The sequence below is a fragment of the Lissotriton vulgaris genome, chromosome 5 (assembly GCF_964263255.1).
Source record: "Lissotriton vulgaris chromosome 5, aLisVul1.2, whole genome shotgun sequence".
Lineage (NCBI taxonomy): Eukaryota > Metazoa > Chordata > Amphibia > Caudata > Salamandridae > Lissotriton > Lissotriton vulgaris.
In genome coordinates, this window is record NC_141693.1 from 207,480,692 (window position 1) to 207,496,359 (window position 15,668).

The 15,668-nt window shown below is 42.2% G+C and overlaps 1 protein-coding gene across 1 annotated transcript in view; it reads left to right on the forward strand.

Moving 5' to 3' along the window:
• The first annotated feature begins 630 nt into the window (after window positions 1-630).
• The window catches only part of LOC147710502 (extracellular fatty acid-binding protein-like), a 57,363-nt gene continuing 42,325 nt past the window's right edge, over window positions 631-15,668 (forward strand). Inside the window, exons 1-2 of the mRNA XM_086919362.1 lie at window positions 631-826; window positions 2,330-2,507. Coding sequence (XP_086775488.1) covers window positions 631-826; window positions 2,330-2,507 — 374 coding nt within the window. The remainder of the gene's footprint in view (window positions 827-2,329; window positions 2,508-15,668) is intronic.

Below are 15,668 nucleotides of genomic sequence, written 5' to 3' on the forward strand. Positions count from 1 at the left end.
TGTAATTGAAGCTCATTGGCCAGAAGAAAAAAGGGTTTCTCTTTTTTACAAAGGACTCAAGGACGAATTGAAAGATATGGTCACTCAAATTTTAGACCCTCCAGATACCATAGAAGATTTCATTGATTTAGTGGTAAAATTAAATCATCGGTTATCTGAACGCAGAGGTGAAAAAGGAAAAACAGAGGTCAAAGTCTTCTCTTTTAAAGAGAGAAATAATAGTACGAGAGCAGAGATCACACCTAAATTAGATTTAGGAGAACCCATGCAGATAGGTACAATCAAAGGTCCCTTAACTAAAGAAGAAAAGGACAAAAGAAGAAAATTAAACCAATGTTTGTATTGCGGCAAGTCAGGCCACTTTGTCAAAGAATGCCCGGTGCGTCCAAACAAACCCAAGGGGAAGAGTCCAGAAGTAGCCTTAATACAACAGTCGGAAAACTAGCTAGCTCGACAAATCAAGAGGTCAGATTGTCGAGTAAGATTTCTAGTTTGGCCTCCATCACTCCAGAGATAACTTCTCAACATCTCAGTATTAAGGTCACTTTACAATCACTTACAGAATCAAAAAGAAAATGGACGGTTGACGCGTTAATTGATTCAGGAGCCACGGGCAATTTCATAGACACAATGTTTTTAAAAGAATTAGAGTTTAAGACCAAATCCAAAGAACATCCTGAAGTGGTTAGGGCAGTTGATGGCAAAGAGTTATCATCAGGTTTAATCCAATTCCACACAGAAACACTTGCCATGACTTGTTTAAATGTCCATAGAGAAAACATAACCTTCGACATCATTGATGCACCTCAATTTCGCTTGATCCTAGGTATCCCCTGGCTCACTAAACACAACCCCAAGATTGATTGGGTAGAGAGAACCGTGTTGTTAGATTCACATTATTGCTCATCAACCTGTCTGTTATCACAAGATTCGAAAGTACTGATTCAAGGTAGCAACTTCCCCTTGAATTCAAAGAGTGTATTACTTTTGGAAGGTATTCCGGAAGAGTATTCCGATCTTCACGATGTGTTCGATAAATCAAAGGCCAATACCTTACCACCACATCGGGATTTTGATTGTCGAATAGATCTTGTGCCTGGGGCTACTCTACCGTGTAGTCGTATTTATGCACTCACAGAAAAGGAAAACGACCATTTAAGAGAATATTTGGATGAATATTTGGCAAACGGATTTATTCGACACTCAAAATCGCCCGTATCCTCTCCTCTCTTTTTTATCCCGAAAAAGGGAGGTGAGTTGAGAACGTGCATCGACTATAGAGCTCTTAATAATGTAACCATTAAGAACAGATATCCACTTCCTCTAATTCCAACTCTCTTAGATCAATTGAAAGATGCCGTCATTTATACAAAATTGGATTTGCGGGGAGCTTATCACCTGGTTAGGGTTCGGAGTGGAGATGAATGGAAAACAGCATTTCGTACCAAATTCGGTCTATACGAGTACCAGGTTATGCCATTCGGACTCTGCAACGCTCCCGCGGCCTTCCAATTTTTTATAAATGAGGTTTTAAGGGAATACCTAGACATCTGTTGCATTGTGTACATAGATGATATCCTCATTTATTCGAAAAACACCACTGAACATGTACAACAAGTAAGAGCTATTCTTCGAAAGCTTCTTGACAACTCCTTGTATGTAAAACTTGAGAAAAGCACATTCCATACTACCAAGGTAGAATTCCTGGGGTATGTTCTAAGTCCAGAAGGCATAGAGATGGATCCTAAAAAGATTCAAGCAGTTCTAGATTGGAGTAGTCCTTCTTCAGTGAAGCAAGTACAAAGTTTCTTGGGGTTCGCTAATTTTTATAGGCGTTTTATCTGTAATTTCTCCCAATTGATAACCCCAATTACTAAGCTTCTGAAGAAAGGTGTAAAGTTTGATTGGAACAACGATGCAGAGGAAGCTTTTCAGAACCTCAAAAGACAGTTTACTACAGCTCCTGTGCTAATGCATCCGGATCCTTCTAATCCCTTTATCGTAGAAGCAGATGCCTCTCAGTTTGCCATTGGAGGGATTCTATCTCAGAGACACAAAGAAACTGGTCAAATGCATCCAATTGCATTTTATTCACGGAAACTAACCCCTACAGAACAAAATTACGCTATCGCTGACAAGGAGTTGTTAGCCATCAAAGCAGTCTTCGAAGAATGGCGTCATTACTTGTTAGGGGCAAGACATCCTGTAACGATCTATACTGATCACAGAAATTTGCAATTTCTGCGCTCTGTGAAGGCACTCACAGCCAGGCAATTACGTTGGACATTATTCTTCAATGATTTTAATTTTGTGATAACTTACCGACCAGGAAAAGAAAACCTAAAAGCAGATGCTTTGTCACGTCTGGCAATGTTAGATGAAAAAGAAGGATCAGTAGAAGAAGTCCAAGCTGTTTTACCAGACCGTTGTTTTAAGGTTGGAGTGGTAGTATCTAATGTATTGGAAGACATAAAAAAGAAGGTGCAGGAGAAAACGTCACAAGAATGGTATGATCTGTATCCTCTATTAAAGTTAAGAGACGAATTTTTGTATATGAATGAACAAATTTTTGTACCCACACCAGAATTACAAAACAGAGTTATTCAGTTACATCATGACACACTTATGTCTGCGCATCCAGGAATTATCAAGACCAGTCAATTGATTAGAAGGAAATTTTGGTGGTCTTCTTTGTTAAGTGATGTTAAGTCATATATTGAAACTTGTGAAATTTGTGCACAGAATAAAACCCAACATCAGGCACCTAGTGGTCAACTACTTCCACTTCCAATAGCCCCTCAACCTTGGCACACCGTATCTCTTGATTTCATCGTAGAACTTCCTAAAACCAAGGAAGGTTTTAACACAATTCTGACTGTAGTCGATCATTTCTCCCGTATGGCACATTTCATCCCATTAAAGAAAATTCCCTCTGCAAAAGAGTTAACTCAAATCTTTTCCAAAGAGATAATTCGACTACATGGCATTCCTTCGGTGATAGTCTCTGACAGGGGTCCCCAATTTGTTTCACAGTTTTGGCAACATTTAGGTGAAACCTTAGGTATGGATATCCGTACGTCTTCTGGATATCATCCTCAAACAGATGGTTTAACAGAGAGAACCAATCAAACCATAGAACAGTTTTTAAGATGTGCCCTGGTAGAAGAAGAGAAGGAATGGTCAGAAATTTTATGGGTTTTAGAATTTGCATTCAATAACGTGGATAGTTCTTCCACCACTTTGTCACCCTTCTTCTGCACCTATAGTTTCCATCCTAAAAACATCCCAGAAACCATTTTAATCCCTTCAGCTATACCATCTTTAGAAGACCACATTACAAAATTAACTCATGTACAACAATTGGCACAGTATCATTTAGCTCAAGCAAAAGAAAGCCAAAAGGAATCTTCGGATTTACACAGAAAACCATCACCTAAATACTCCATCGGAGACAAGGTATGGTTATCCACAAGAAACCTAAAGATTAATATTTGTAAAAAGTTTCGCCCAAAATTCATTGGACCATTTGATGTAGAGAAAATTATCAATCCGGTCAGTATTAAACTAAAGTTGCCTGTAAAATATAAATTCCATTCTGTATTTCATGTGTCATTGATTGAACCCTGTGATCCTAAGACCAGATTCAGAGAGAATCCTGGACCCTTAGACATAGATGGTACTCCAGAATTTGAAGTCCAGAAAATTTTAGATTCAAAGAGAATTCGAGGAAAGCTGTTTTACCTAATTCATTGGAAGGGGTATGGTCCAGAAGAACGATCTTGGGAACCTCTTTCCAATTTGCAGAATTCCCCTCGTTTACTTAGAAGTTTCCATCTTCATAATCCGAACAAACCAAAACCAGTTCCACACATTTTGGGAGGGCTTTTGAGAGGGGAGTACTGTCATGAATCACGTACATCTGGCTCCCACTAGAGCACTTTGCCCCCTCAGGAAACCCACCCCTGTCCCGTGCAACCAGCACTCCAGATATGTCAGGTGTAGTGTTTGGTGAACTGTGTTTTGTATTTTCACTTACATGTAAATTGTATGCTGTTAGTAAGAATTGTTCTCTTTATTTTAGTCAGACGCTATTGATAGTGTAATGCTTTTATTCAAATAGGCATTTGTATTTGCAGGCGAGAATGTTGACCAGTTGATTTATTGAGCTTTCAGGGTCTCGAGCGCATGCAGAGGTCTCGAGCGCATGTAGAGAAAACGCACGCATAAGATTGGTGCGAGCGCATGCGGAGGAAGACACACGCTAGGGAAAGGTGCGCATGCAGTGAAAAAACGCACGCATGAGATTGGTGCGCGTTACGTAAATAATCCCAGGGTGTGGCACAGCTATAAAAGGCCACACCCAAAGTTGCTCATCGCTTTGCCTTCCACCATCGCCCAGCGCTGGAACGTCCTGGAGAATCCTGGAAGCCTGCGGACGTCAGCCAACGCCCTTGGAACTTCGAAGGTCTTCAACTCAGCATCGGAAAGAAAAGCTAAGTGAAACCTTTCAATACTTGTTTATTTCTTCAGGCGCCCAACGCAAGCAAGCGGCAAGTAACCAAAGACTCGAACATACTTACCTGGACTTGGTTTAAAGAACTTTTGTGAGAACTTTTGAACTGCATATTCCGAACTGAATTATCTTTAGTATTTCAGGCCTTGAGAAGTATCAAGGCTAACTTTGGAACTCTAGTTTTTTGTATTGTGATTTCGTGCAAAACGATTTGTTTGAATGTTAATTTGTCTAGGAGGAAAAGAGTGAAGGAAGATACAACTAATATCAGAGAGAGTAAGTGGGGGATTAATAGTTAAGAATAATAGAAGTTAATAAACAAGCATAGGAAAGGAAGTAACTTATTTTCAACTGTTTGTTTCTTCAGTGTCACGGAGATTCTCTGGCAACTCATACTATTCAGCACAGCTCTGCTACACTTCATCCTTCACGACATCCTTCACGACGACAACACGGACGCGACGTCTAGGCCTTTTCAGTCGCAGGTAGGCTAGCACATAATTTGTCTAGAATATTCCAGGGAAAGAAACCTTTGTGTTAATAAAATAGGGAATAGGAGTTCTGAATAGAGATTACAAATAGCTTTCCTTGTTGCTTCGCAGGTCGACAATTAAGGGAGCTGGTAGCGTCCACGATCCGGCCTACCTCCCTGACTTCTAGAAGATTACCTCAGTGTTACATATAGTCACTAGGGATTGCCTAGAATTTGGGGAAGTTGGTCCATAACGTCTCTGCGGAATCATCTACAAGCAACCTACAGGTAAGGGTGCTTGTAACCTTGACATTTATGTTTTTTTTTATTTATTCTTTAAGGTCTTCCAGAACTATAAACTTCATATGAAATATAGAAAATCTGATTGCATCAAGTTGCACCATGGGTGAACCAGTTGAAAAATTCAACTAAGATGAAAATTAAAGCTGATATTATGATCCGTAATTGTTAGACTCTCACATTAATACCATGTACATATTGATGAGTATTAACTTTTTGTAAATAACAAAAAGGTTTTTCTGCTTTCACTGTTTTCACATTATCACATTTAAACTTTTTTCTTCTAGTAATCACTAAGGGTTAGATAAGCATTATGGGCACTTGAAGCATTTTTGATGCATTGAACATGAATATCAATTACGATCTCATACATGAATTTTGAAATCCAGTATAGATATAATTGTTGAGTACATTGATATAAAGTTATGAAATTTGGATGGTCAAATATTTAAATTTTGATTACTGATGTATATAGATATATTATATGTAAATTTGTGTATATAAGAAATATGTGTATATATATTTTTTTTTACTTGTATATACATTGTTTCAATTTTTTGCTGGATTATTTTTATAATGATGTTATTTTTCATGACTTCAGAATTCAATAGCTAGTATGATAGAGAAATGGACTATACATTCATGCAGTTATATTGTTTTTCGTGCCCTTTAAGTTTATATGGGTTTGCACCTATCAGATGTGTGGATGAGTATTTCATCTATGTCTATGCACCATGTGATTCACCAAAGAGGTGGAGCATCACGTACTAAAAAAATTTATTTAAATGTTTGCTGACCAGGTGTATGATGTGTGATCAAGAGCACAAGTTGCTCGAAGCGCGTCGACTGAGAGGTTGAAATAAATCTCCCTTACTGCAGCCTTGGGTCCGTGTCTTCATTGCAGGAGTTTGCTGATATGAAGATTCTGTTTGTGTATATATATATATATATATATATATATATATATATATATATATATATATATATATATATATATATATATATATATATATATATATATAGCAAAACATGTAGGTTCGGTGCACACTCGGGCATATGTAGGCTTTGTAGTATCCGCAGACGCGTTTCTGGCCTCTGCCTTCATCAGTGCGGAAAAGCCATCGATGTAAAAGCACAGTCTTTTAAACAGTCCTGCCATTCGATAGGTGAATCCTTGGCCAATGAGAGGCCAGCAATGGGGCGTCTCCATTTCTGTTGTTTGTTGCCAATTGCAATGTTCATGGCGCACCCATCGCTGAAATCAAATGACAACTGTAGTTACTGTGACTCTATGTCCCCTCGCCTGCTGCTGTACATCTGTGAGTGTCCCACATTGGTAAAACACTCACTCTGTATAAGCAAAAACCTGACTTGGTTGACAGAATCTGCTAGCGGCGTTTCAGGCAGCCCAAATTTAATTCAAAGACACCATTCCACATAAGGGCCAGCCAAACTCACGGCGGTGCAACCGAGAAGCGGAGGTGGAACCGCTTTGTAAAACAGCAAAAGACGGAGGTTCAGTGCACACTCGGGGCATATGTAGGCTTTGTAGTATCCGCAGACGCGTTTCTGGCTTCTGCCTTCATCAGTGCGGAAAAGCCTTCGATGTAAAAGCACAGTCTTTTAAACAGTCCTGCCATTCGATAGGTGAATCCTTGGCCAATGAGAGGCCAGCAATGGGGCGTCTCCATTTCTGTTGTTTGTTGCAAATTGCAATGTTCATGGCGCACCCATCGCTGAAATCAAATGACACCTGTAGTTACTGTGACTCTATTTCCCCTCGCCTGATGCTGTACATCTGTGAGTGTCCCACATTGGTAAAACACTCTCGCTCTGTATAAGCAACAACCTGACTTGGTTGACAGAATCTGTTAGCAGCGTTTCAGGCAGCCCAATTTTAATTCAAAGACACCATTCCACCAAGGGCCAGCCAAACTCACGGCGGGTTCAACCGAGAAGCGGAGGTGGAACCGCTTTGTAAAACAGCAAAACATGGAGGTTCGGTGCACACTCGGGGCATATCTAGGCTTTGTAGTATCCGCAGACACGTTTCTGGCTTCTGCCTTCTGCCTTCATCAGTGTGAAAAAGCTGTCGATGTAAAAGCACAGTCTTTTAAACAGTCCTGCCATTTGATAGGTGAATCCTTGGCCAATGAGAGGCCAGCAATGGGGCGTCTCCATTTCTGTTGTTTGTTGCCAATTGCAATGTTCATGGCGCACCCATCACTGAAATCAAATGACACCTGTAATTACTTTGACTCTATGTCTCCTCGCCTGCCGCTGTACACCTGTGAGTGTCCCACATTGGTAAAACACTCTGTATAAGCAACAACCTGACTTGGTTGACAGAATCTGTTAGCGTCGTTTCAGGCAGCCCAAATTTAATTCAAAGACACCATTCCACCTAGGGCCAGCCGAACTCACGGCGGGTGCAACCGAGAAACGGAGGTGGAACCGCTTTGTAAAACAGCAAAACACGGAGGTGAGGTTCTGTAAAATTCTGTGTTGTCTGAGTTTATGGTTCCGTCACGATTTTGGTCACGATTTTGGTGATGTTGTACCGTATTCAGTAAGTTTGGCTAATATGGAGTGAATTCATCGCGTTAACTAGCGAGTTCATTACGTATTCAGAGACTTTGTCTCGAATATGGGTTCAATTTTGTCCGTGCCTCCATTTTGTGTTGCCATCACGTAGGCCCGTGGGCCCGTGGAGGTAACCGAACGAACGAAGTTGCATGGGCTTCGTTGTTCATGCACTTATTAACTAGGCCTCTTCTTGACTTGTGAGTGAGCTGTAAGAAACCGTCCTCGCTAAGCCAATTTCCTTAGTTGATCGTTGTCTGAGATTGCCAATCAATGTTCAGGACATTGTTAACTTTTAGGTTCTTTACACATGCTTTATCTTGCTCATTATCTGTCATTGTTTCTTTTCTATGCTCTTTCATTACATGCATTGTGCTTTCAATTATGGGTTTGTCCGGCTTGTGGAGATTGGATTTGGGACATTCCTAATAGTTAACTTGCGGGTTGGACAATGTAAATTGAGGTTTTTGCAATGTGATACTTTGTTTGAAAATGTACCTTATTGGCTAGAATTTTGCGCAGTGGGTGTGCATTTGTAATGTGAATTTGGGCATAAAAAGGGATGTCTTGCCTTACAAAATTGAACAGTCTCCTGAGTTGTACACCGTGTTGTATTTCTAGGACTTCTGCTACTAGCTGCAGCTAATAAATTTGTTCTTTGACGCCACCCAGAAGTATTCCGTGTCTCTGTATTCCAAGACAGGTGAATCCGAAGACTTTGGGCGTGCCCCTGGCGCTGTTGGGTTTAATACCCGGTTCTTCAACTGGTGCCCAACGTGGGGCCACTTCAGAGGTACCGGTCCAAGCCCGAAGATTGTGAGGAGCTTTGTGAGGAAATTCTGGAGGAGGGCCTCCACATCATCGATCCCTGCATGTCGACTGTGGACCGAAGGTCTTTACTGCGAGGCTTCCCCTTTCTGACGGCTACGAAGGACTGCTGCCCTGACTGTCGCCCTGTCTTGGACCCTCTTGTGATGATTTGTAAGGCGAGACGATAGACAGTCTTCTGGTGGTGTGACAGACATTTTGGTTAAGTACAAGTGTGTCGCTCCCAAGACTTTGTTTGGTTTCTTGGGTTTCTTTGATTTGGTTGTTGCAATTACCAAAGCCGAGGGGTTCGTATATTTGCGTATATTTGCGAGTATATAGTTTTTGTTAACCCCTTGAAGTTTGAAACTAGATTAGTGAGCTATAAGATGCCTGATCTGAGCAAATTTAGGAAAGGGTTTTGTTGTAGTTGTAACAGGGATTTCCGATTGGAGGACTCGTGTCCGATACCTCCGTTTGGAACTCCAACTTATGAGCTCTCTTCAAAGCATGGCGTGGGTCCAATTACGTTTAATGAAGTATGGACCCGCTATACAAAGAAAGATGGTGTCTTACGATGGCCCCAACATAGTAGTTTCAAATCTGAGGTTTTAGAAAATCTAGAAGTTGCGCTATTTAGGAAGAAAGCCCGGCCGGCGATGTTTGACTCTTTCCGCCTCTAGCGTAAGGAAGCCAAACAGCGTGAAATTAAGCAAGCTAAGAGAGATAGGAAAGAAAAGAATATATCGATAATGCAAGCTGCTAGGCAGTTTAAGGAAGATGAAGAAGATCGTGCGATTGAGGTGTCAGATAGACAACATTGCATGGCCATTGACAATTGTTATCCGGCTTTGCCACCTCTTCTTCTGAATGCGACAAATGACCCTGAAAAGGATCCTTTGATGTCTCATTTGTTGAGATTACCACCCCCTTATTTGCAGAGTGCTACGGCACCTCCGCGACCCCCAGTTGTTCAAGCCCCTGTTGTTGTCCCGCCAGCTGTTCCTCCACAGGTGGTTCTTCCTCCATTGGTGCAGCCTCCTTTAGGGCCGCCAACTTTGCTACCAGTTCTGCCTCAAACTCCTTTGCCTTCCTCTCCTTTGCCTTCAACTTCCTTTTCTACTGACCCTACGTCTTTGTCGCCTCAAAACACTTTGACTCCTGTCCTTATGTCAACCTCTTCTCCTTCTGCTCGAAAACGAATGACTGAGACTGTTGCTAGTCTTTTGTCTCCACTCTTTGGGTCACTGAGTATGACCCCGGTTTCGGAACGTAAGCAGAGTCGTAGTCATCTTCCTGGTCCCGAAGAGCGGCTCAAAGATGGGTTTCAAATGTTTCTAGGTATAATTTACAAGCGGTTATGGATGTTTTCTTACAGTGGGATCCACCTAAGCAAAGGTATGTTTTTTATATAATGTGTACTTTTCTTCATTAAGAATGGGAAAATAATGAGTTGGGTCTAATTCCGCAGGAAGTGCCTGATGTTCAGTCTGAATTTGCTAAAGGGACGATAGTGGGTCCCGATGTTGAGGAAGCGGTAGAGACGCTTCTTGCGTTTAGGTGTAGACTTCCTTCTTAGTCGTTGTTTGAACCTGATCCTTCTGTTAGGAGGAAAGTGAAACAGTACCCGATGAGAGAGGATCCCCCTGTATGGAGAGAGGCAGTTGCTGCCGATGCCGTTAATGGTATTCAGGCAGTACCGGCTCATTTTCAGCGAGTGTGGGTGCATGTTCCTTGGAAGTAAGCTGAGGTCCTGGCTCTTAAGCAGACTTTGCCTGACTCCCGTAAAAATCCTGCTGGTTACTACAAGGAGTTGTCTCAGACAGTTGATGTGTGTGTTATGAATTTAGCTAAAGTGGATATGTTGTTGGGTAATGTAGTCCCTCAACCTTTGTGGGCGAAGATCCGTCACGAGGGTAGAATTAGGAGATACGTGGGTTAATATTGTTGCTGCAGATGGACGACAGGTAGGAGGTGCCAAACTTGAACCTTTAGTTGCAGAATTACCTGGTAGGATTATTAATTTAATGAAAACCTTGATGCCTCCTATGCGAGTGAAGTCGAGAGTGTGTCTGATTTCTTCACTAGGTTTGAAGAAACATTCATTGATCACATTGGTCAGGACATGAGTACAGAAGGTGGTCAAAGATTGTTTGTAGATAAGTTTGTTTTTAATTTGCTTCCTGAACTTTGTAATAAGTTGAAGGACTCTGAGAGTTCATGGGCTGTTTCTTCTTCGGCCCAGATATTGGCTACTGCACAATATTACGAGAATAGAGATAAAGATGAGAAGGATAAAGCAGAAAAGAAGACTAAAGAATTGAAGACGAAGGTTCTTTTACAGCAGGCGTATCCGCCTCGCTCTAATCAGCGTCAGCAACCTTCCCAGTTTCAGCAGCCCCCACAGTTTCAGAGATTGTCGCAGAAGCCTGAGTCTTTTCCTCTGCGACTTCTGCTAGGCCCTAATCAGTGTGCTTACTGTAGGGAAGAAGGTAATTTCAAGAATAGTTGTCCGGTTTTGCTACAACGTACGAATGGTGTGTCTGGTCAGAGAGGTCGCGGTGGTTTTCAACAAGTGCCTAGGGGTAGAGGACGTGGTACGTTTCCTCAGAACGAACGTTCCTTTCCCCCTCGGAATTCTGTGAATTATTTTGATCAACAGAATGTTTCGTCTGTTCAGTCTGCTCAGTACTACACGGATGACTATTATGTTGAAAGCGAGAGTGCTGGTTTTAATGATAGCTAGGACAGCCATGGACAAAGAGAGGGAGTAGTGTCAGTTCCAGTAGACCAGAGTGGACCTTATGTTGAAGTAATTACATCAGGTGTACCAGAACCTTTTCTTTTGGATACTGGTGCGGCTAAGAGTTCTATCACGCACTCTAAACTCCCTGGCGCACCTTTGTCTGGCTTGATGAATGTCTCGGTAGGATTTTCTGGCGCCCCAGTTCGTAATCCGGTTTCTAGTCCTTTGCCTCTTTCTATTGGTCCTTGTGAATTGGAAGCACCCCTTATTCTAACGACAGGTTGTGGTGAGAATCGGTTGGGTTTGGATTTGTTAAAAAGATTGCATGCGACATTACATTGTTTTCCTTCGGGAGTACATCTTACATTGGGTAAGAGAGTGATTTCTCTGATGTACTTGTCTAAAGATCGTCTTCCACTGGAAATGCGTTTGCTCCCTGATACTCTCTGGGCTACAGGTCCCAATGATGTTGGCCTTTTGCAGATTCCACCCTATGTTGTAACACTCAAGTCGAATGCTAAGCTACCTCGCATTCCCCAATATAAGATCTCTAGTGATGGTGAGAGAGCTCTTTTAGCGATTATCTATGATTTGGTTGAGAAAGATGTGATTGAAGAAACGAGAGGTAATGTGTGTAACAGTCCTGTTCTACCTGTCCTTAAGCGTACTGGTTTCCTGTTATCGATCTGAAGAATGCTTTCTTTAGTATTCCGATTGCCGAAGAAAGTAGGGATATTTTTGGCTTTTCTTTAGGAGGCCGAAGCTTCCAGTTTAAGCGCGCTCCTTAAGGTTATTGTGAGAGTCCCTCCATCTATAGTCAGGCTTTGAAAACTCAGCTTGATGCTTTTGGTTTGCCTCCTGGTGCGACTTTTATCCAGTACGTGGATGATTTGTTGCTTGCTGCTGATGATGAAGAGATTTGTAAAGCAGTTATGCTTTCTTTGTTGCGAAATTTGTCTGACCTTTACCATAAAGTGTCACCTTCAAAGTTGCAATATTGCCGCCAAGAAGTGACCTACTTAGGTCATCTCTTGTCGAAGGAGGGAAGACGATTGACCCCAGAGCGTATTCAAGCGATTGCTCAAATGACTGTGCCATCCACACAGAGAGAGGTGCGTGCGTTTTTGGGTATCACCTCGTATTGTAGGCAGTGGATTCCGAATTTCTCTCTATTGGCGAAACCTTTGTTGGCACTTACTCTTAAGGATACACCAAATCCTCTTCCTTGGTCTGACGAATGTCAGAAGAGTTTTTCTGAATTACGTGATGCATTGTGTTCTACTCCGGTGTTGGGTACTCCCGACTATAGTAAGCCTTTTATACTCTACGTACACGAGAGAGAAGGTTGTGCGCTGTCAGTGTCGACGCAACAATTTGGAGACAAGCAGCGCCCATGTGCGTATTTTTCAGCTTCTTTAGATCCGGTAGCTAGGTCGTTGCCTAGTTGTTTGAGAGCTACAGCGGCAGCAGCTATTTCTATCTGACAGTCTGCTGGTTTGGTATTGGATAATACATTGATTGTGATGGTACCACATGCAGTGGATACCTTATTGATAAAACAAGGACTCAGCATCTTACTAGTGCGCGTTTGTCAGGTTATGAGTTGACTCTTTGGCTAGTCATGTGCACATTAAGCGGTGCAACACGTTGAATCCAGCTACATTGTTGCCAATTTCTGTAGAGACAGATGCTCAGGAACAGCATGATTGTTTTCTCCGGACAGAGGAGGAAACGAAGGGTGGAGTTAATCTGAAAGATACTCCTCTTGCGAATCCAGACGGTACCCTATGGGTAGATGGTTCATGCTTTAAGCTTCCGAATGGCGATACTTTGCACACGATTGTTGAAACTATACGTATTCCACAGAATTCAGCTCAAGCAGCAGAGTTGATTGCATTGACGAGAGCGTGTGTGTTGTCAAAAGGAAAGAGAGTGAATGTGTATACTGATAGCCAATATGCATTTGGCGTGGCTCATAGTTTTGGACATTTGTGGAGAGAGAGAGGATTTCTTACTTCTCATGGTACGAAAATCCAGCATGGACAATTAGTGAATGAACTTCTTGAGTCACTTACTTTGCCGACACAAGTTGCGATTGTGAAATGCAGTGCACATAGGAAGGTTACTGATGATGTTGGCCGTGGTAATGCGTTTGCGGATGAAGTAGCGAGAGAAACCATGAAAGAAGTGACGAGTCGTATGTATGTTGCAGGTCCTGCTAGATGGGTTATGGCAGGAGGAATGTGTGAAGACACAATAGAAAGTGTGAAATCGATTCAGGCAGAAGCTATTGAGAAAGAATTGAATGTGTGGAGAGAGACTACGGGAATGTTGGATTCGACTGGCTGTTGGGTTGAGTTGTCGGAGCACCAGCGATGGTTGTTGCCTGATGCGTATGTGCTCCCAGTGGTTACGATGGCTCATGGATTGGCTCACATCAGTTCAAAAGGGATATGTAAGTTGTTGGCTCCGGTATGGCAGAATGCTGGAATTCCTAAATGTGCTGAGAATTTGGTTAAAAACTGCATGATTTGCTTGATGCATAATCCTGGCAAGGGAACCCCCAACTCCAGCGGGTCATTTTGCTCCTCCAACGTATCAGTTTGAGGTGTTACAGCTGGATTTTATTCACATGGAAAGATGCAACAACCTAAAGTATGTCCTTGTGGTTGTTTGTGCCTTTTCCCGATGGATAGAGGCCTACCCCCTCAAGGATAATACTGCTTTATCTACAGCCAAGGTTTTGCTCAAAGAATATTTCCCTAGGTATGGTTTGCCGAGAATGGTATGGAGTTACAACGGAAGTGAATTTGTGGGTCAGATTATGAAGAAAGTGTGTGCGGGTTCGGGAATCAGACAGAAATTTCATGCTGCGAATCATCCCCAGTCAGCTGGTTTGGTCGAATGCTACAATGGCACTCTTAAGCTTAAATTGGCCAAGATACAAGCGAACACTGGCCTTACATGGCCCGGTGCTTTGCCGTTGGCACTTTTGTCAATGAGGACGACAGTACATTCTCGTGTGGGACTTAGCCCATACGAAATTGTTTTTGGTCGCCTGGCGAATGTTTGGGGTGTGCCGAGGCCGAATGAATATAGCGACATCGAGTATCCTATGTTGGTTGATTACTTACATGACTTGACTGCTAAATTGCGTGTTCTTCACCAACAGGTGCACAATACTTTACCTTCAGCTTCTGTGGATGCAGGTCACTCAATTCAACCTGGAGACTGGACTCTCGTGAGGAATTTCCAGAGGACAAAGAATCTGGAACCGAGGTGGAAGGATCCGTATCAGGTGTTATTGACGACTCGTACTGCTGTCAAGGTGTGCGGCAAGAAAAATTGGGTGCACGCCACCCATTGTAAAAGGATACCCTTGCCCTTACCGTATAACCAATGGGTCAGGAATGGTGTTGCTGATTCCGAGACTGAAAGGGTCCCGAGATTTGAGCCTTTTAGTGATGCATGTTTGAAATGGACTCAGTCGGAAAGTGCGGATGACGAAGTTCTGCAAGAAGCTGTGCCATTGCATTTGAGACGTGATACTACCCAACCAGAAACGCTTTTCAAGGATCAGACAGTGCCTGGTAAAGAACGCTATAATCTGAGGTCTAACATGGACAAATAAAATTCGACTGTTTTTGAGAACTATACTCTTTCAGACAAGAAACTTTTTTGTTCTATTTTTTTTTTCTTTTTTGAGCTACCATCCGAGCTCAGCTGCAGGGGTGACCCGCATATTGACAAAAGGTCTGCGGTTCTAAGGACGTCTAGGACGCCTGGACGCACACTTAAGTGAAGAGGGAAAATTGCAGTGAGCAGCACGTTAGAGGATGGAGTTTTTTGTAACTGAGAGAGTTGTAGATAAAATGGATTCTAAGATGAGATTCTATACATTAATATGTAGCAAATGTTTTATCATATTGTGTTCTTTAATGCTTTTAAGTATCACATTAGCTTGTGTGGGTTGGATTGTTTATGCTACACCATTGAAATCTGCACCCACCTCCCAACCTATGCTTTCTTTTTCTACTGTTTCTTTGCACCAATTTTACACGTTGCCTGAACAGGAACAGACAAGGAGGTCAGAATTTGTTAACAATTCGTTTATACAGCTGTTGCATCAGCATCAGTTGGTAGTAAATATCACTAATTGCTGGGTTTGTGGTCTTATGCCTCATACGACAGATAGAGGTATGCCTTATTTGGTTTTGCCTTTTTCTTTCAATGTGTCTGTATGGGCT